We start from the raw sequence: 20,528 nt of genomic DNA on the forward strand, positions 1-20,528 counted from the left end.
CTACTGCTTTCCCAAGCTATGGCAGAGAGATGGATCGGAAGTGGAGCCGCCGGGAGTGGAACTGGCACAAACATGGGATGCTGGTGCCCGGGGTGGAGGCTTAGCCCACTACGCCACAGTTTTCTCATTTTACAGTTGGGGAAAAAAATGAAGATAAGTTCAACTACATTAAAACGGCTCCCTGAGAAGGAGGGAGGGATGGAGGGAGAGAATATCATTATGTTCTTAGCAGCTTAGCATATTCAATCTGTTAAAAACTAGTTTAAAATTTAAAAATAATAATAATAAAAAGCCAGCTCCCCTCATTAGAAGCGGAGTTGGGATGGGACTCAGTGGAAAGCTCTTTCTGGTGATATTTGGCACTAGAAATATGTGGCATAGTAGGTAAAGCTGCCACCTGCAGTGCCGGCATCCCATATGGATGTCCTAGCTGCTCCACTTCCAATGCAGCTCCCTGCTTATGCGCCTGGGACAGCAGTAGAAGATGGCCCAAGCCCTTGGGTCCCTGCACACACATAGGAGACCCAGAAGAAGCTTCTGGCTCCTGGCTCTTGATTGACCCAGCTCTGGCTGTTGCAGCCATTTGGGGAGTGAACCAGTGAAGGAAGACCTCTCTCTCTCTTTCTCTCTGCCTGTCTCTTCTTCTCTATAATTGTTCCTTTCAAATAAATAAATATTTTTTAAAAAGAGAAATAGCTAAAAAAAAAAAAAAGTACAGGGGCCGGCACTGTGGCGCAGCGGGTTAAAGCCCCGGCCTAGAAGCGCCAGTATCCCATGTGGGCACCAGTTCGAGTCCCGGTTGCTCCTCTTCTGATCCAGCTCTCTGCTCTTGCCTGGAGAAGCAGTAGAAGATGGCCCAAATCCTTAGACCCCTGCACCCACGTGAGAGACCTGGAAGAAGCTTCTGGCTCCTGGCTTCAGATGGGCCCAGCTCTGGCTGCTGCAGCCATTTGAGGAGTGAACCAGCAGATGGAAGACCTCTGTCTCTGTCTCTATCTCTCTCTGTAACTCTTTCAAATAAATAAAATAAATCTTTTTTTTTAAAAAAAGTACAAATATGGAGAAGCCAGGTCTACCCCACAACAGCTTCTTAGAAGCTTCCAGCTCAGGGAAACCACTTCTCTGCACCACTCTGTAGATAATCTCTAGGTCAAAGAGAGCTGGAGGGGAAGTGGAGCAGCCGGGATACAAACTGGCGCCCATACAGGATGCTGGCACTGTAGGCGGCGGCTTTACCCGCTACGCCACAGCGTTGGCCCCCCAAATATTTTTGATCCACAGTTGTAGAACCCAGGGATACTGAGGGCCGGCCCATCCTATGTAAATAAACCCAGCACACTGGAGCATATTCATGCACAGGCGCACACACACACACACACACACACCCCATTGGAGTGAAGTCTCTTTTTAAAATATTGGTAGCATTCAAAAAAACTTTTACACACTCTGCAAAACAGGTGCAGACTAGATCTGCCCTGCAGGGTGCCAATTGAGAATCTTCTGTGTCGACGACAGAGCACTAGATAAACTAGGACAGCAGAACGTCTCGCGGCAGCTGCTAGTTGGCTAAGAGGCTTTGCCGACGGCTTCCCCTCCCTGGGTTTGGGAGCAGATAGGGGTCTTCTGTGTGAGCAGGGGCCAGCCACCTTCATCTCATGCTGGATCTTTGGCGACAGCCATCTCCCTGGATCAGAGTTAGGTTGTGGGCAGAGTGTCCAAATGACTAGGAGGCAGGGATGGGGCCCAGGAATCGGATTCTGCCTTCCCTGTGCCTCTGGTGCCGGCCCTCCAGCAAGCAGAGGCGAGCTCAATCCTCTTTCTGCCTATCCTGTTCGGATCAAACTGGTTGCCGGTCAGATTCTTCTCCTCTGGGGATGGCAGTGGCTCCTGGTATTCTCGGGGTACATAAGATGCTAGGGAGGAGGGGCTGCGCCTGACGCCCGTGGCCTCCTGGGAACCCCTCTTCGGCAGTCACTTTTATAACTTTGGAAGAAATCTCAGATTATAGTAAACACAAGACAGATTATGGAATTCAAGTGGCCGGAACCCAGGGGACTCTACGGCCAGCATAAAAGGGACAAAGGATTTAACTCATCCTGCCTATGCAAAGAGATTACACTGCATTTTCCCAGACGCGAAGGCATTGGCAGCCTTGGAACCAAGACCTCTCTCCCTCCTTCTACCCCCTACTCCCCAGTCAGCACCAGGCCTGTCTCTTCCCCTGCCTCTCTCTCTCTCTCTCTCTCTCTGCTTCTGTCCTATCTCAGGCCTCAAGATCTTCACCATCAGGGAATGGGGGGATTCCCCCAAGTTCCTCCCAGGGAAATTCAGGTAACTCCGAGAAATGCGAGTTGAAAAGCAGTCTGCAGAAATGTTATAACCAAGAGATGTCGTTTTGCAGAACATTGCAAAAAATAAATAAGTAAATAAATAAAACATATCAAGGCCCAATAAGGCCTTTGTGAGCCAGCTCACGAAGTCTACTCTTCCCGAAGGGGTCCTGCTTTTTTTCTGTGCCCCGGGGCCATCTTCCCATTGCTTTCCCAGGCACACTCACAGGGAGCTGGATTGGAAGTGGAGCAGCCAGGACTTGAATCGGCGCTCCTATGGGATGCTGGCGTCACAGGTGGCGGCTTAACCTTCTGCACTGCCACGGCGGCCCCACGCCATCCCTGCCACTCCTACAACCATCCCCTTCCATGTTCCCGGCAATGTTGTTGTCCAACCGTGCCCAGAGTGTAGGCTTGTTTTTCAACTCTAAAAACTTTTTTTTATCATTTTTTCAACTGCTGTGAATTCATCTAAATCTCCACTGTCCTATATGATAACCACATGTGGCAACTTAGATGAACACGGAACTTAAAGTTCGGTTCCTCAGGCTGCCAATCATATCGCATGTGCTTGAGAGCCACACATGGCGAGCGGCTGCTGTGTTGGACTGGACAGGATCAACACAGAACATCTCCAGTACTGCAGAAAGTTCTACTGGACAGGCTCTCATGGCTGCTGATATAACCAATGGGGCCTACCCAACGTTACATGTCTCCTGGTGAGATGTAACAAGTATATACGATCACTTATATGGCCGCCGCGGCCGCGCTGATCCAAAGGCAGGAGCCAGGTGCTTCTCCTGGTCTCCCATGGGGTGCAGGGCCCAAGCACTTGGGCCATCCTCCACTGCACTCCCGGGCCACAGCAGAGAGCTGGCCTGGAAGAGGGGCAACCGGGACAGAATCCGGCACCCCGACCGGGACTAGAACCGAGTGTGCCGGCGCCACTAGGCGGAGGATTAGCCTGTTGAGCCACGGTGCCGAACATGATGGATTTTTAAAAAAATTTATTCATTTGAAAGGCACACTTACAGAGAGGGAGGAGGAGAGAGGTCTTCCATCTGCTGTTTCACTCCCCAGATGGCCGCAATGGCCAGAGCAGGGCTGATCTGAAGCCAGGGCCAGGAGCCTCTTCTGGGTCTTCCACACAGTTACAGGGGCCCAAGCACTTGGGCCATCTTCCACTGCTTTCCTAGGCCATTAGCAGAGCTCGATCGGAAGTGGAGCAGCCAGGATTTGAACCAGTGCCCATAGGGGATGCTGGCACTAAGAGAGCAGCTTTACTGGCTATGCCACAGTGCCAGCCTCTATAAATGGTATTTTCATCATTTAAAAAAATCCTCATCTGGGGCTGGTGCTGTGGTGCAGTGGGTAAAGCCACGGCCTGCAGTGCCAGCATCCTATATGGGCACCGGTTCAAGTCCCAGCTGCTCCTCTTCCGATCCAACTCTCTGCTACGGCCTGGGAAAGCAGTAGAAGATGGCTTAAGTCCTTGGGCCCCTGCACTTGCATGGGAGACCCGGAAGAACCTCCTGGCTCTTGGCTTCAGTTTGGCACAGCTCCAGCCATTGCAGCCAATTGGGGAGTGAACCAGTGGATGGAAGACCTCTCTATATAACTCTTTCAAATAATTTTTTTTTTTTTAAGATTTATTTATTTGAAAGTCAGAGTTGCACAAAGAGAGGAGAAGCAGAGAGGGAGAGGGGTCTTCCATCCGATGGTTCATTCCTCAATTGGCCTCAATGGCCAGAGCTGCGCCCATCCGAAGGCAGGAGCCAGGAGCCTCCTCCAGGTCTCCCACGTGGGTACAGAGGCCCAAGGACTTGGGCCACCCTCTACTGATTTCCCAGACCATAGCAGAGAGCTGGATGGGAAGTGGAGCAGCTGGGTTTCAAATCAGTGCCCATACGGGATGCCAGAGCCTCAGGCCAGGGCATTAACCCGCTGTGCCACAGTGCTGGCCCTCAAATAAATAATTCTTTAAAAAAAAAAAAACAAAAACAAAACCTCTCTAGGACTGGCATTGCAGTGCAGTGGGTTTGGCTGCCGCTTATGAAGTCGGCATCCCATCCTTTGTCGGAGTGCTGGTTTAGAGTCCAATCCAGCTTCCTGCTGAGGCACCTAGGAAGGCAGATGACGACCCAAGTGCTTGGGCCCCTGCCAACCATGTGGAAGGCCCAGATGGAATTCCTGGTTTCTGGCTTCAGACTGGCTTAGTCCCAGCTGTCGCAGCCATTTGTGGAGTGAACCAGTGGATCAGAGCTGTCACTCCGCTTTCCAAATATTTTAAAAAAGAACAGCACAGATAGGTAAGCCAATCATTCTGTAACTTGATGACAATAAAGGATTTAAAAAATACCTCATTTCCAATGGGTGGCTGACACTGGCACAGTGGTTAAGATGCTGCTTGGAATGGCCATAGCCCTCGGCGTACCCAGGCTGGCGTTCTGGCTCTGCTGATTCCAATGCTAATGTGCACCCCAGGAGACAGCAGGTGATACAGCTCAAGTCGTCCCTGCTGCTCACTTGGGAGACCTAGACTGAGTCACCGGGTCCTGACTTCAGCCTAGCCCAGCCCGATTCTGGGGGTGTCTGAGGAATGAGCCAAGTAAAGGAGTGATCTCCTTTCTCTTTCACATGAATTTAAAAATTCCTCATCTTTTGAGCTGCTCAGTGAAATACTTAACAGATGACCAGGGACTGGGATTGGCTTCACATCCAGGCAGGGGGAGGAGCTGCATGCAGACGCTACAGGACTGGACCGGAGTGGATGGCTACTGGGGCCGGGTGACTGCTACATCGAGGTTTTACTGTTCTTTGCTACTACTGCGTCTGTTTTCTGCTCTTTATGGAAAACAAAAGCCCTGTTCTTTTCTTCCTGGGAATGTGAGTTCCTGACGGTCTCTCATCTTTGCACTCCCTACCATGTCTTGGCGCTGTTCAGCTGGATGACTGGGTGGTCAAACTGTAACAGGAAGAAAGGCGCTCTTGGCAGAGGCCTGAGCCACAGCTCTGGTGCACTGGGGGAGCCGGCAAGCTCACCAACATCTTCCTTCTCAAGCCACACCCCGTGTTTTGAGGAACCCTGGGGACAGCCCACCTGCCCTGTTGCTGAACGTCCGGGAGAGATGCTGACACTAAGTGACCTGCGATCATCGTAAAGCTTCTGATGGCCCCAGGGGCAGCCTCATTGTGGCAGCTCTCTGGCAAGCTCAGGAACTCCGGCACTTGGCAGGACCGGGGCTGCCTGTCAGACAGGCTACACCCAGGGCAGGGCTGTGTGAAGCCCCACACTTCTCACCTGTATCAGTGGCTGGCAGAGGACTTTCATCTTCAGTGTGACAGACACACAGGTGGCCCGCAGAGGCCGGACGGGTGGGACATTGCCCCACCCACAAGCTTCCCAAGACACAGACAAGGAGGCCAGGCTCACAATCATGTAAAACCATTTGTTTAATTCTAAGTCGAAATCACTTTCACCACAGTGAAAATTAGTGACTGGTCGAGGTGTGCCACTGTACATATTTCCCCATTTTCTGCCTGTGGTCAGGACCGGGTCTGGTCCTAGTCCACAAAGGTAGCAGGAGGCGGCTAGAGGCCGAGAACACGGGAAACACACAAAATAGAGGGGCGCTGCCTTGGCAGAGGGGGAGCTGATGAGCCTGTGCAGGGGTAGTGGAAGGGGCTCCCTGTCGGCTCTCCTGCCCCAGCTCCTGGCAGAGGGTGAGCGGGGACTTCTGAGGTTCAGAAGCAAAGGGTGTGGTCAGCCTGGCCTGGTTCCCAGGATGCCTCTGCTGGTAGAGCTCTCCTGGGCTCACGCTGTTTCTTTAGAGTCCAAGCGATTCATCGTCCTATCCACAAGCCTTCTTGAATCTTCCTTCTAGAAACTCACCTTTGCTGAGGCCCTCGACCCCAAGTCCTCCCTCCCTCCTCTAGCTGGGGGCCGCTGCATTCAGGGAGTTCCACGCCCAACTCTCTCTACAGCAGAGAAATTCCAAGGGCCCTCTGATGGGGACTTCCGGAAGGTGATGAGAACAGCGCATCTGAGTGGGCGCCCAAGGATGCTGAAGGCCCATCAGGCGCGCCGCAGGGCTGCTGGCTTATTCCCACTCATGTGGATTCAGCGGCTGAACCACCAGCTCAACACTTTATGTTTTGTCTCTTTAAACACTGAACTCTGGCACTGACAGGTGCAAAGGGGAAGGCGTGGGGGCTGCAGAGAGGGGAGGAGGGCTTCCCTCACCATCTTCAAGGTCTTGGTTTCCACAAACTAGAAACAGAGTCATATTGGGGGGGTGGAGCACTAAGTGTGGCTTTCTAGTATTTTATGGCTCTTGCTGGTGTTAGCCAGGGGCAGTGTGGCCTGGCGATGTTAGCGAGAGACGCCCAGAGGAAGTCCATCTCGCGTCACCCTCGGGGTTCTGCAGGAGGAGGCTGGCAGAGGCCGAACAGCACGGCTCCTCCAGGTGAACGGCCCTTACCTGCCGGGGCCCATGCTACGTCCGTCAGCTGGGCTGAGCTGAGAAAGCGCCAGTTTCCTCGGGGTGGGGCCCAGCTCTGGCAGCCTCGAGGTCGGGCAGGGCTGCTCTTTGCTTGTTCCTGCAGAGCTCCAAAGCCCTGGCTCCAGGTCTCTCCTAACACACGGCAGTCGGTCCCGGCGTCAGCGGCAGTCTAGGCCATGTGCCCTCTGCCGGGGGAGTCAGGTGCACACAGTTTCGGCAGGAAAGCTGACGAGAGATCCGGAGGCCGCTCCAGCTGCTCTTGGGGCTGAAGACACGAGGGCTGCTAAGAGAGCTTTGCGTCTCTGGTGGCTTCATGAAATGACACCAGCTTCAGCTGCCACAATTAGGATCTTCCTGGGACAGTAATTTCTTGAGTCTCTGCTGAGGAAGGGGTGCAGGGTTGGGGGTGGGGCAGTACGAGGAAAGAGAACAGAGCAGCACAGGAAGGGAGAACTCCCTGGGGATGAGAAGCCCCTCTGGCTCCTGAGGCCTCTGTAAAGGGCGAAGAGATGCAAGTGTCCAGAAATACCATTTGGCTCATCCCTTGGTTTCGCAGGACTAAGCTCCGGTGAGATGGCAGTCCGAGTGCCTCGACCCCACCTCCGCCCTGTGCAGTCAGGACCTGCTGAGCTGGCTGGACCAGGATCTCACGGAGTCACTGGTGGAGAGGACTCCGAGCCAAGGCCCGAGGTTACAGCAGGGTGTTTACAGCAATGGTGACACGGGGATCCTTGACAACTCGTCTTGAGCTCCCAAGTTCTGAGGGAGAAGCGAGACTCCTTGATGTGTTACCAACCCCACTGACTGCAGGGGTCAGGATTAGCCAGGAAGCCAAACACCAGGAGTGAGGGTGGCACGTGACCAGTCCAGCGGCTCTGGACGGATGGATGCAGGCAGAGTCCAGCATTAGGCTATCAGGAGCCAGAACATGATCACCAGGGCCACAAACAGGAAGAGGCGTGACAAGAACTGCTCATCCACATACTGGGGTGTCCCAGGGACAGCTGGAGAGAGAGGAGGGAGGAGAGAGGCTGTCAGCACCACAGCTGTGCACATGGCCCACCTGGGCCAGAAACCGAGAGCCTCCATCTTCATGCACGCTAAAGACTTCCAAACCTCCAAGTAACAGCAGGCAAGGCAAAAATTAAAAAGGGATGGGGCCAGCGCTGTGGTATAGTAGGCTAAGCCTCCACCTGCAGCGCCACATCCCATATGGGCACCAGTTCGAGTCCCAGCTGCTCTACTTCTAATCCAGCCCTCTGCTATGACCTGGGAAAGCAGTAGAAAAGTCCTTGGGCCCCTGCACCTATGTGGGAGACCCGGGAGGAGCCCCTGGCTCCTGGCTACGGATCATCCAGAGTTGCAGCCATCTGGGAAGTGAACCATTTAGATGGGAGACCTTTCTCTATGTCTCTTCCTCTCTCTCTAACTCTCCCTCTCAAATACAACAAATTTTAAAAATCTTAAGAAAAAATACACAGGATAATGTAATGACAAGAACAAGGTCTCCAATTTACCCTTAAAGGGCACGGCCTGCACATGGGAAAACGAGTTGACTAACAGGAAACTCTAAAGGAAACAGTACAGGAAAAGCTACTGTTTATCAGGCACCCGCTGCCTGCTGAGTGTCGCGTACACAGTACTGCTTGGTGGATACCATTACTCCCACTTCTCTTCAGCAGCCTTGGAAACACGGTAGGCCATGGCTGCCGAGAGCAGGAGGCTCCTGAGGCAGCGGCCGAGCTCGCCGGGGGTGCGCACGCTGCCTCCAGAGCACCCCTGTGCAGTGCCAGCGCCTCCCTTTCCCAGAAGAGAACTGGGGCCCAGGCAGGCAAAACGACTGCTCTCCCCCACCGCCTGGCACAGCTGCGGCAGATTGGGCTGAGAACCTCGGTCTCTATTCCTCTGTGCTCTGAGAAGAGCTACGGTTCTGAGCTCCCTGTCCTGCCTCTGGGACAGGAGAGGAAGATGATCTACATCCAGGATGGGCAAACTGTAGCACCCCTGACGAGGGCAAACTGATGGTGGCAGAGAAACAGGTTCAGAGCCCGGCCTGGCTGTGGGGTCTGCTTAACGGGGCGGGGGGATGCAGGGTGAGCCCCGGACCAGGTTAGAAGGCAGGGTCCTGCTCCTCCACAGGGCACAGCAGAGCCTGGCCTTTGGGGTCTCCTTCCGGAGAATACCACACATGAACAGAGGAGACACTTTCCAGGCAGATAAGGGGAGGAAGGGCAGTGGCAGCTGCCTCAGTGCTATGCTCAACTCCCCAGCTGGGGGCGCTGATGGGCTTGTGCAGGTGGGCATATCCACCCCCTGCCATGGGCCAGGAGCAGAGCGGGGCAGACAACCTGTGGGTCGACTCAGGAGCGGGTTCTTGGCCAGACCCTCCCTCAGGTCACTTCCGCACCCCATCCTGTGCCCACGCACATGAGGCGCTGGGGAATGCGAGCAGCTTCTCTACTGGCCCCACAGTAAGGATCTTGGCCCAGCTGCCAGACAGTACTGCAGCCCAGGGCACCCACCTCGCTGCCTGGCTCCGTGCCAAGTGCAGCTGCCACTCTCCAGCGGCCTGCCTGCCTATGCGGGTGCTGTCAGTACTGCTCGCTCGCGTTAGATTACCCACGTAAGGACAGCTATCTGTAACTCACATCTGTCGGACTGCAAGGAGCTTTCAAGCGGGATCATTAGGATATTCTCCTGATTTCTCAAGGAAATAGGGTCTTACCTGGAGGAGGTCGCCCATCATTTATGTTAAATGCTGTGGCAAAAATCCCAAAGGGAAATGCCCCAATTCCAAAAGACATCTGAAAGCCACCATCTCCAAATCCAAATCCTTGAAATCCCTGCGGAAGAAATGCAATTGAGAGGAGGAGAAAAACGCAGGCTGCTTCTGCACCTGCCAGACGGGGGACACCTTACCTGTCACTTGTCGTGTGTCCCTCCCCTCCCTCCCTTCCCTCTGCAGCCTGTTTCCAAGAGGCGGACAGCGTTTCCACTCAGCTAGACCCCAAAGCAGAGGAACTCGGTGGCCTCTCTGCTCTTCTGGCCTTCATCCCCAGCTAAGGAGCAGGGAAAGGCCACAAGCACTGGCTCCGACCCAGCGTGAAACACTCTGCGGACTCGAGCCAAAGTTCTTGGGCCTGAGGTTCTTTCCCAGCATCCCACTTTAGCCAGAAGTTTCTGCACGCTAACAGCAGAATTGTCCATCATCCCCATGCCCAATTACAGGGCAGCAGCAAAATGAGCTACGCATTATCTGATACAGCAAAAGTTAGAACCCTAATTAGCCAACAACGGAAGTCATGACCAGATTTTAACATACTTTCAAAAGAACATGATACTAACTTATGCAGCAACAAGAACAAACTCTTGTGACCATCAGACAAGAGTCTGAACACCACAGTCACAAGTGCGTGCTATCCATAGGTAAGTAGGCAAGACACAGCTAAGTGTTTTTCCTTAAAAATAATTTAAAAAAAATTTTACAGCTGAAAACACTTTTTCTGACCACAAAAGTAATGATATATGCTTGTTATAAGAAACTCACGCATTATAGGATTGCTGAGAAAGACAAGGTCTCTTAGTTACATTCCCATCTCACAGTCACTTCCCTCAAGTCCACCTCCCCCCGAAAAACCCCACTATCAGCAGTTAAGCTATCATCCTCATTTTTTCTTATTTCTTTTCTTTTAATCATTTATTTATTTAACTGAAAGGCAGAGTTAGAGAGGCAGAGGTTTGGTGGGGGGTGGGGGGGGTCTTCTATCTGCTAGTTCACTCCCCAAATGGCTGCAACGGGTAGAGCTGGGCCAGTTTGAAGCCAGGAGCCAGGAACTTCCTCCAGGTCTCCCATGCAGGTGCAGGGGCCCAAGAACTTGGGCCATTTTCCACTGCTTTCCCAGACCATAGCAGAGAGCTGGATTGGAAGTAGAATAGCTAGGACTGGAACCGGTGCCCATATGGGATGCGGGCACTGCAAATTGTGGCTTTACCTGCTAAGGGACAGTGCCGGCCTCCCTCATTGTTTTTTCCATGTGCAGGTTTCAATGCTTCATCTTTCATATGAAAAGATTCAGTAAGGACAATAATATTATGAACAAGAAGCTCCCCTTTTCTAGGTGCAAACTGTGCCATGCACCATTTACGTTCAGCACTGGGACACATGCATCATTTAATTCTTATATTTTATAAAAGAATCATATAGTTATATATTTGAATTATATATGAGAATTACATCTGCATTTTACAGATGGCCGAGGAGAAAATAACTTGATCATGGTGCAGAGTTTAAAGCTAAAACTGCCTATTTTATCTGAAAACTCATGCTTCTTAATTACTATGAACATCTTACAAAACCTTTTTCTCTTCTCCTGCGTCTCTGGCAAGATCTCTAGAGCAAATGATTTAAAAATAAATAAAGGGGCAGTTGGGCCCTGCGTAGTGGCACAGCAGGTTAAGTTGCCACCTATGATCCCATACCGGAGCGCTGGTTTAAGTCCCGGTTATTCTGCTTCGGATCCAGCTCTCTGCTAACGTGCCTGGCAAAGCAGCAGAAGACGGCCCAAGTGCTTGGGCCACTGCCACTCACATAGGAGATGCAGACGGAGTTCTAGGCTCCTGGCTTGGGCCTAGTCCAGCCCTGGTCATTGTGGCCATTTGGGGAGTGAACCAGCAGATGGAAGATCATTTTCTCTCTGTCTCTTCCTTTCTCTGTTACTCTTTCAAATAAATAATTTTTTTTTTTTTAAGGGGGATGGGGCAGTCATTTGTCACAGCGGTTAAGACCATATGAGAGTGCCTGGGCTCGAGCTCTGCTTCCTGCTAATGCACGCCCTGGGATCTGGCTTCCCCTGTTGTGGCATCTGGGGAGTAAACTAGCGGCTGTAAGATCTCTCCTTCCCTGCCTCTTTCTTTGCCTTTCAAATAAAATGAAAGAAAAAATGAAAGGAAAAAAAACCCTGAGGCAACTGCCCTTCCCAGAGTTGTGTGGCCTTCATTGATAAGTTTTTTCGAGGTCACAAAAGTGGCTGTTCCCTGTCCCTGGCATCCAGCTGCCAGCTCTGTGCCAAGCAGCACACGCACAAAGCCGGAGAGCTGATCGAATCAGAGGGCAAACCTATCGGGGACAGAACAACCGGTTTCCACCTCCTCAGCGCAGAAAGGCCTCCTCTGACCCAGCATGGCTGAGTCTGAGGGCTCCTGGGACTGGCCTGCCTTACCCGGGAAGGTGTAACTGTTTCATCAGGAGCACAGCTCCACGCAGGGAATCCTGAGGACTGGCTGTCCACTCCCATCGCACCATCCCCCAAGTCCTCACTTCTGCCGGGTTCACGCTTCTGTGTGCAAAAGGCATCACTAGCGGCTACAGGTGTGTGTGAACATTAGCGGCGGGCACTGCAGCCATTGGGTCACAGCCCCTCGATACCTTTCCGAGTTGCTAACGCTGTCAGGAACCAGAGCCCGAGGGGGCAGAAGGGGTGCTGCCTGGTGTCCAAGGGCAGACACTACAGAATAAGGCACATCTGGATTTCAGGTCTGTGTGGTCCTCAAAGTCACTTCACCTATCCAGGCATCAGTTTCCTCTTCCGCTACATGGGCTGAGGTGAGATTTCAAGGAGACCATGCATAGCAAGCTCTCATCATGTAATGTTCTGCATACCCCCATTCAACGACTGTTCACTGCTCACAAGCGTGAGCTGAAAGACCTTCCGTTCTCATCAAGACCTTTGACTCCTGGGGCCAGTGCTGTGGCGTAGCAGGTAAAGCCACTGCCTGCAATGCTGGCATCTCATATAGGTACCAGTTCGAGTCCCGGCTGCTCCTCATCTGATCCAGCTTCCTGCTATGGCCTGGGAAAGCAGTAGAGACAGCCCAAGTCCTTGGGCCCCCGCATTTGCATGGGAGACCTGGAAGAAGCTCCTGGTTCCTGGCTTTGGATCAGTGCAGCTCCAGCTGTTGAGGCCATTTGGGGAGTAAACCAGTGGATGGAAGACCTCTCTCTTTCTCTCTCTGCCTCTGCCTCTCTGTAACTCTGCCTTTCATATAAATAAATAATTTTTTTTGACAGGCAGAGTTAGACACTGAGAGAGAGGGAGAGACAGAGAGAAAGGTCTTCCTTTCGTTGGTTCACCCCCTAAATGGCCGCTACGGCCAGCAGGCTGCGGCCGGCATGCTGCGCCGATCCAAAGCCAGGAGCCAGGTGCTTCCTCCTGGTCTCCCATGCGGGTGCAGGGCCCAAGCACTTGGGCCATCCTCCACTGCCTTCCCAGGCCATAGCAGAGAGCTGGACTAGAAGAGGAGCAACTGGACAGAATCTGGCGCCCTGGCCAGGACTAGAACCTGGGGTGCTGGCGCCGCAGGCGGAGGATTAGCCTGGTGAGACATGGCGCCGGCCAATAAATAAATCTTAAAAAAAAAAAAAAAAAAAAGACCTTTGACTCCTATTCCTGGGAACCTTAAAGGAATGCACTAATTCAAATAAGAAAAAAGAAATGTATGCAAAGATTATCTCTAGCATTAGTTTCTTAAGTTTATTTCCTTGAAAGACATAATTACAGAGAGAGAGAGAGGCAGAGAGAGAGAGATCTTTTATCTGCTGATTCACTTCTCAAATGGCTGCAATGGCTGGGGCTGGGCCAGGTCAAAGCCAGGAGCCAGGAAACCCATCCAGGTTTCCCACCAGGGTGGCAGGGGCCCAGGAACTTGGGCCATGCCACCTTCCACCGTTTCCCAGGTGCATTATTAGCAGGGAACTGGATCAGAGGTGGAGAAGCTGGGACTGGTGCTCATAAGGAATGCCAGCATCGCAGAAAGTGGTTTAACACACCGTGCCAATACTGGCCCTTCTCTGTAGTATTATTCAAACAACAAAATCCAGAAGTAACTAAAAGATCCTTCAAAAAGGAAAAATATCTAAATTATAATGCACAAAAATTCAATGGGATAAAAGGCAGCCTTTGAAAAATAATAGAGTGGGGTGGGTGTTGCAGTGCCATGGATTAAACCAATCCTTAGGACACCTCATTCCACACTGCAGTGCCTGGTTCAAGTCCTGGCTACTCTGTGCTTCCAATCCAGCTTCCTGCTATGCCCCTGGGTGGCACCTAAAGTTAATCCTCTGTCTGCAGTGCCAGCATCTCATATAGACACTGGTTCGAGCCCAGCTGCTTCTCTTCCAATCCAGCTCTCTGCTACGCCCTGGGGAAGCAGCAGAAGATGGCCCAAGTGCTTGGGCCCCTGCACCTGCATGGGAGACCTGGAAGAAGCTCCTGGTTCCTGGCTCCTGGCTTCGGATTGGCACAGCTCTGGCAGTTGCAACCATTTGGGGAGTGAACCAGCAGATGGAAGACCTCTCTCTCTGTCCCTCTTACTGTCTGTAACTCTACCTCTCAAATAAATAAGTAAATAAATCTTTAAAAAAAAAAATAAAGAGGACGTTTCAGAACATCATGGAAAACACCGCCAAAGTTAAATTTTAAGCAGCAGACAGAATTGTGGCTGCATAAATATACACAGGTACTTTTAAAAGTTGAGGCCGGCGCCGCAGCTCACTAGGCTAATCCTCCGCCTTGCGGCGCCGGCACACCGGGTTCTAGTCCCGGTCGGGGCACCGATCCTGTCCCAGTTGCCCCTCTTCCAGGCCAGCTCTCTGCTGTGGCCAGGGAGTGCAGTGGAGGATGGCCCAAGTCCTTGGGCCCTGCACCCCATGGGAGACCAGGATAGGCACCTGGCTCCTGCCATCGGATCAGCGCGGTGCGCCAGCCGCAACGCGCCTACCGCGGCGGCCATTGGAGGGTGAACCAACGGCAAAAAGGAAGACCTTTCTGTCTGTCTCTCTCTCACTGTCCACTCTGCCTGTCAAAAATAAAAAAAAAATAAAAAAAAAAAAGTTGAGGGGAAATGGAATGAAAAGATAAGGTCATTTTTGTAAAAACCTTTTGAAATCCATGCAAAGTTTTCTCATAATATACATTTTCCGTGAACTTTCTGAAGATCCCCTGGTACACACACAAGTAAGCAGATGGAAGGCCATGGGGAATGAGCATGTACCTGCTCTGGGATTCTGGCAGTCTGAGTAAATACTCTGCTTTGAAAATTTAACATTTTAACATGAAATTGGTGTTTTTAAGAATTAATATCTAATTTAAAAGTACATATTTTTGAGCAATGCATTCTAGTTCTATCAAAATGCGAATCTGCTAAAAAAAAGTGTAAGTTCATCTGCATTATTTTTAATACAGAAAAAGTAAAGGAAACAGCTAAACAGCTAACAAAAGACTAGTGACGTAAATTAAGCCCGCACAACTGAACACTAAAGACCCACTCAGTAAAATATTCCTGGCATGCAAGTCTCCAGTTGCATGAGTACTGCTGAGTGTCTCCCACTCAGAATGTAAATCATTAGGGGTAGGGGTGCTTGTCATGTGCCTGGAAACATAACCACTGCTAGAACAGCCCTCAGCACACAGAAGGCACTCAATATCTGCAGAATGAATGAACTTTTTAAAAAGGGTTACAAAACAGGAGCCATGTGCTACAAAAAAATTGAAAATAAAAAGTGGGAGGTGTTGTGGCTCACTAAAGTGAAGCTGTCACTTGGGACACTCACGTCCCATACTGGCTACTGTGCTTCGAATCAGCTCCCTGGGAAGGCAGATGATGGCTCCAGTGCTTGGGCCCTTGCAAACTACACTGGAGACCTAGATGGAGTTCCGGGCTTCTGCTTCATCCTGACCCAGCTCTGGCTGTTGTAGCATGTAGGAAAAAACCAGCAGACAAAAGATCTCTGTCTCTGCTGTCCTGCTTTTCAAGTTAATGAGAACAACATTTTTTAAAGATTAAAAAAGTGTATTTACATCCCTAAAATCACAAATGTAAACAGATCTATAAAAATCTGTATGCTTGTATATTTAATCATAAAAAAATGTAAGAGAAAATAGAGCAAATGTCTCTGGTGGTTACCCCTGGACGGCGGGCTGTGATTTCTTCCCACTTCTCCTTTCTGTATTTACACACTTTCCTTTCCTTTCATGAACAAGGAGAAAAGATGATAAGGAGAAGAGGGGAAACTTCTAAAGTCATGGTCTCATTTCTAGGAATCTCTCCCAGAATGTTTCTTACCCCTCTGTTCTCTGGCTCTGGTCTCTGTCCCTGAGGACGGGGAGGGGTCTTCTCTCTGAAATGGAAACGTTGTAAGGTAAGTCTACTACAAATGCTCTGCATTTCTGCCCATTGGAACAAAGTCAGGACCATGGACCTCATTCTCTGCCCAGCACTTGAACTTACACTGAATTCAACCAAACACTAACTCTTCCGTCCACCTGCAATTGTTTCCCCAACTATTCAGAAAACCTGGGAGAAAGTCAGTCTGTTACAAGATGGCTAGCAGACACACTACAGCCTACACCCAGAGCACCTGACGCAGACTGCTGTGAAGAGTGCCCAGACACCTTTCCCGGGCCCGTATGATACTGGGCTCAAGGATGTTAGAAACCCCAATTCACACGGAGGCCAAGAGTGGCTTGGCAGCAGAGCGGGCTGAGCTTCCGGCCTCTAGTCTGCCCGACAGCTTCGCTGTGCCTCTCGCTACTCTGAGTGAGTCCCCTTAAGCTATTCTTTTGCCTCAGGGGTTTCGGCTTCTCTGCTCATCCGCCCACGAAGGCAGGTGCTACCAATGCTAAGACTGATGACATACGCGACTCTCGAGGTATTCACTGTTTCAAGCGGGAGCAATACCATTCACAAAACGGTGTGGACAGGGACTTCCCTAATCCACTGAGGTGGGAGAATGGGTGCGAGCAACTCATGGATGGCGGGAAGAAACACAACTTCTAGGAGGAGGTGAGGGGGCCTGGGCAGGCCTTGCAGGAGGCAGACGAGAGAGCAAGTGCAAAGCCTTATGAATGGGAAAGGGCAAGCCCCTTAAAGAGTGGACCAAGAGGTCTGGTGTACATGCTGGGGTGGGGTGGCAGAAGGTAAGAGGCTCTTCTGCAGGTGTGCGTACGAGACCCTAGAGGGCTTGGGCTTGCAGAATGCAGGATCCACCCACACCTTCATTTCTGGAAAAAAAGCCACCTGGACGCCCTGTTCAGTCCCCTCCATACTAACACGTGGCTGCTGCAGGAACCCAACTCCCTGCAGGCTCTACGGCTGCACGTCAGCCCCAGGTGGCACGAGGTGCTCTCTCTGTACCCTAGCAGCTGTGATGTCTCGTGTGCTGCTGGCAGACAGCACTCAGTAGGTATCCGTACTGTGGCGTGGCAAGTGGCAACTTGGCTCCCTTCTGGACCAGACTGCCTCGGAACCAAAGGATCACCAAGCATCAGGCAAAGGTGGGGAGAAGCGGGTGCGAGAGGAACCCCACATCCTCACCTGGGGTCCTGCTGTCCAGTGCTGCCCCTGCCGTAGAGCGGGATGACTTTGTCTCGGCTGATGCCAGCTTTGCACACCGGACACACCTGTCGGTTAGGTCTGGTCTCCAACCACTGCAAGCAGGAGAGAGAGGCATGAACTGCCCAGAGCCCATCACAGAATGGCCAGAGTCAGCGGGAAGGCCCAGGGATCAGAGACTTGGTGCAAGGGACACCTCGGGGAACCCGCGATTTCCTGCTCCTAGCACTCGATAAGTATTTACTAGTGGTGAAATAAAAATTGCCTTTAAATGCCATCATAATTAAGCAGGCTGCTTCATGCTTTGCTGCTCTCTAGGGGCTCCTAGCAATTTGGCAGCAGGAACCGCAAGCCTGGGGCTGTCAAGGGGCCGACGCATCCAGCCTCAGTTGAGGCTGCCAGAGTGGAAGGAACAAACCTGCAATCTCTAGCTTCCCCAGAGCATCAACTGCATTACCTTGTCACTCATTTCTTGTTCTGTGATTTCTCATTTTTGTAGCACTTCTCAACAACTGTATATCCTAAACATCAACATCGGGACGTTAGCTGATCATTTTCTGGTGATTTACCATATGCTAAAGGATAGATTCTGGTCATTCTCTAAATTTGATTTTTCAGAATACACTCATCAATTTTTGCATTTAATTAAGATTTTTTTAAAAACCTCAGAATTCTAAGTATTTTTTAGGCCTTTTCACTAGTTTGATAAAGACATGTTACCTGCAGTGTCTTTGTTAAATAATTCTGTATGTAGATTTTTGTCAACATTTATTTTACAACGTAGATTACAAATAGATTATGCCTTGAGATCCAGTGATAAAAGGGACTCTAGGACTACAGAGCTGTGGACACTACAGCATTAAGTGATTTTATAGGCCACTTTATTGATCTTACTGTGGCCAGTTACTCTTCCAGAACTCCTAGCTAGCATGCTCTACCAGGGGCTACTGGGGCCAGAGTGCACAGCCCTGTCTCTCCCTCCTCCTCCCACCCAGGCTGGAACTTGACCTCCTCCACATTCCTACGCCACACACACACACGGCACTCTGCTGCTGACAACCTTGGAGATGGTCACTGGCAGTGATTCTTCACAGCCATTCGTGAATGCCAGGCCCAAGTCCAGCGCACAAGTGATCTGGTTCTCCTAACAATCTAAAGCTGGGAAACAGACTTTTCCCCTTCTTCACAAAAGCTCTGTTAATACTAAAAAGTTTGCTCCTTCCTAACATTTTCAAGACCTTTAAGGATGGGAGGAGGGGCAGCACTGCGGCATAGTGGGTAAAGCTGCTGCCTGCAGTGCTGGCATCCCATATAGGTGCTGGTTCTGATCCAGCTCTCTGCTGTGGCCTGGGAAAGCATTAGAAGGCACAAGTCCTTGGGGCCACTGCACCTGCGTGGGAGACCTGGAAGAAACTCCTGGCTCCTGGCTTCAGATCTGCCCAGCTCTGGCCATTGAGGCCATTTGGGAGAGAACCAGTGGATGGAAGACCTCTCTCTCTCTGCCTCTGCTTCTCTGTAGCTCCGCCTTTCAAATAAATAAGTAAATAAATCTTTAAAAAGAAAAAAAGGATGGGGGTGTAATGCTGATATCTTAGGGGGTGCCTCTTCTAGAGGCAAAATCTCAACACTGAAAAAGGACCTAATATATAAAATCCAACCCAATTTACAAATGAGGATTGAAATCCAAACAAGTGAAAGCCGCAAAGGCTGCTGGTGGCAGAGCTGGGACCATCCGGGTTCTAGGCTAACCCTTTACTTCATCAAGTCCCTGTTGGGGGACAGGTGTGTAAAGAGGGCAAATGAGCCCACAAGCAGGGGAGATTGCAGCGTCTGACAGCAGTCTCCAGAGACCAGGGCCGCCTTGTGCAACCACAGCTGATGAAAGACAAAGTAAAATGAAATGCATCTTACCTGATGTAAACATGGCCAACTGCCGGAGTCCCGAGGGCAACAGTCATTAAGAAGAGAGAAGGGGAAAGGAAGAAAAATGCTTTCATTAGTAGAAACACTTGACAGGTGGAAGCAGCAGAACCAGGAGGGAGAACAGGAGAAAACCGGGCTATGCAATCCCATGGAGGTACCCGAGAACAGCAAAGGCTGGGCTACAATCCGGTCTCCACATCCGGGGTTCTACTACATGTGAAGATGCTCAGGGCCTGGACCACCTAGACCCAATTCCCCTACAAGTTAAACTTGGAGAGGTTACAGCCTCTGAAGGAATCCAATAAAAGCTAAGGACCCTCTGCAGAAAAACTCATGGGCATTCTCACGTGTGCACGCACACATGGACACTCTGACAGCCACCTGTAGTGGGCTCACAGCTCTCAGGCTCCCGGAGCTGGGTGGACTCCCAGGTGGTTGAACAAAACCTTGAGAGCTCTGCTGGCTGGAAGTAGCCTCCAAGTTCAGCTCTACTCAGAGAACACCTGTGAGTAATGAAAAGGCTGGAGATGCTTCCTGGCAGAACAGACTACCTTCTTAGCGAGTTGCTACCCAACCTCGCATCCTTCAAAGGAGGGAACGTGGCTAAGAAACATGAAATAACTTGCACCAGGACTAACAGCTACGTCTCTGGACTTCCAGCTCAATGCACTTTTTATTGCCTAGCACTGCATGCAAAAAATGACATGAATTCATTCTCTCTCATTCATTTCTTTTTTTTTTTTTCTCATTCATTTCTTTAAGAGTTATCTATTACAAACCCACTATGTGCCTGAGCAATGGAAAATGCACACACGGCTTCTGCACCTCACACATCATGTGTCTGCTACAGCCGAGTTCACCCTGGACTCAGGATAGTTCCTTTTTCAATTTCAGAACCAGGTTAGCTTCACAAAACAGTCCCACAGTCTCCCAGGACATAACAGGAGCCTCATCTCTAACGCCAGCATTAATCATGTGGCCCCATTCTGAACTGAGTGGAGGGTCTCTATGTCACCAATCTCCCCTGGCAGCTTCCATCTAAGGCTGTGGGGGGAGGGGGCATCTAGCTTGTGGTTAAGATGCCCACATGCCATATCTGATTACCTGGGGTCAATACTGGGCTCTAATGCAAACCTTGGAAGGCAATGGTGATGGCTCAAATAACTGGGTTCTGGCCACTCACATGGGAGACAGGACTGAGTTCCTGGTTCCCAGCTTTGGCCTCTCGCCTGGGGCCACCACAAGCATTTGAGCGTTCTCTCTGTTTCCTTTCTGTTTCTCTACCTCTCAAATAAAAATAATAAATAAAGGGGCTGGAGTGTGGTGTAGTGGATAAAGCCAGCACCTACAATACCGGCATTTTATATCAGTGCTGGTTCCAGTT

General features: G+C 51.0%; 1 protein-coding gene across 1 annotated transcript in view; it reads right to left on the reverse strand.

Moving 5' to 3' along the window:
• Positions 1–5,759: 5,759 nt before the first annotated feature.
• Positions 5,760–20,528, reverse strand: part of RNF185 (ring finger protein 185) — a 46,285-nt gene continuing 31,516 nt past the window's right edge. Inside the window, exons 3-7 of the mRNA XM_062182201.1 lie at positions 19,133–19,151; positions 17,204–17,316; positions 15,953–16,007; positions 9,558–9,675; positions 5,760–7,836 (exon numbers count right to left, since the gene is read on the reverse strand). Of these exons, the coding sequence (XP_062038185.1) occupies positions 7,739–7,836; positions 9,558–9,675; positions 15,953–16,007; positions 17,204–17,316; positions 19,133–19,151 (403 nt within the window). The 3' untranslated portion in view covers positions 5,760–7,738. The remainder of the gene's footprint in view (positions 7,837–9,557; positions 9,676–15,952; positions 16,008–17,203; positions 17,317–19,132; positions 19,152–20,528) is intronic.

The sequence above is a fragment of the Lepus europaeus genome, chromosome 23 (genome assembly GCF_033115175.1).
Source record: "Lepus europaeus isolate LE1 chromosome 23, mLepTim1.pri, whole genome shotgun sequence".
NCBI classification, from domain to species: domain Eukaryota; kingdom Metazoa; phylum Chordata; class Mammalia; order Lagomorpha; family Leporidae; genus Lepus; species Lepus europaeus.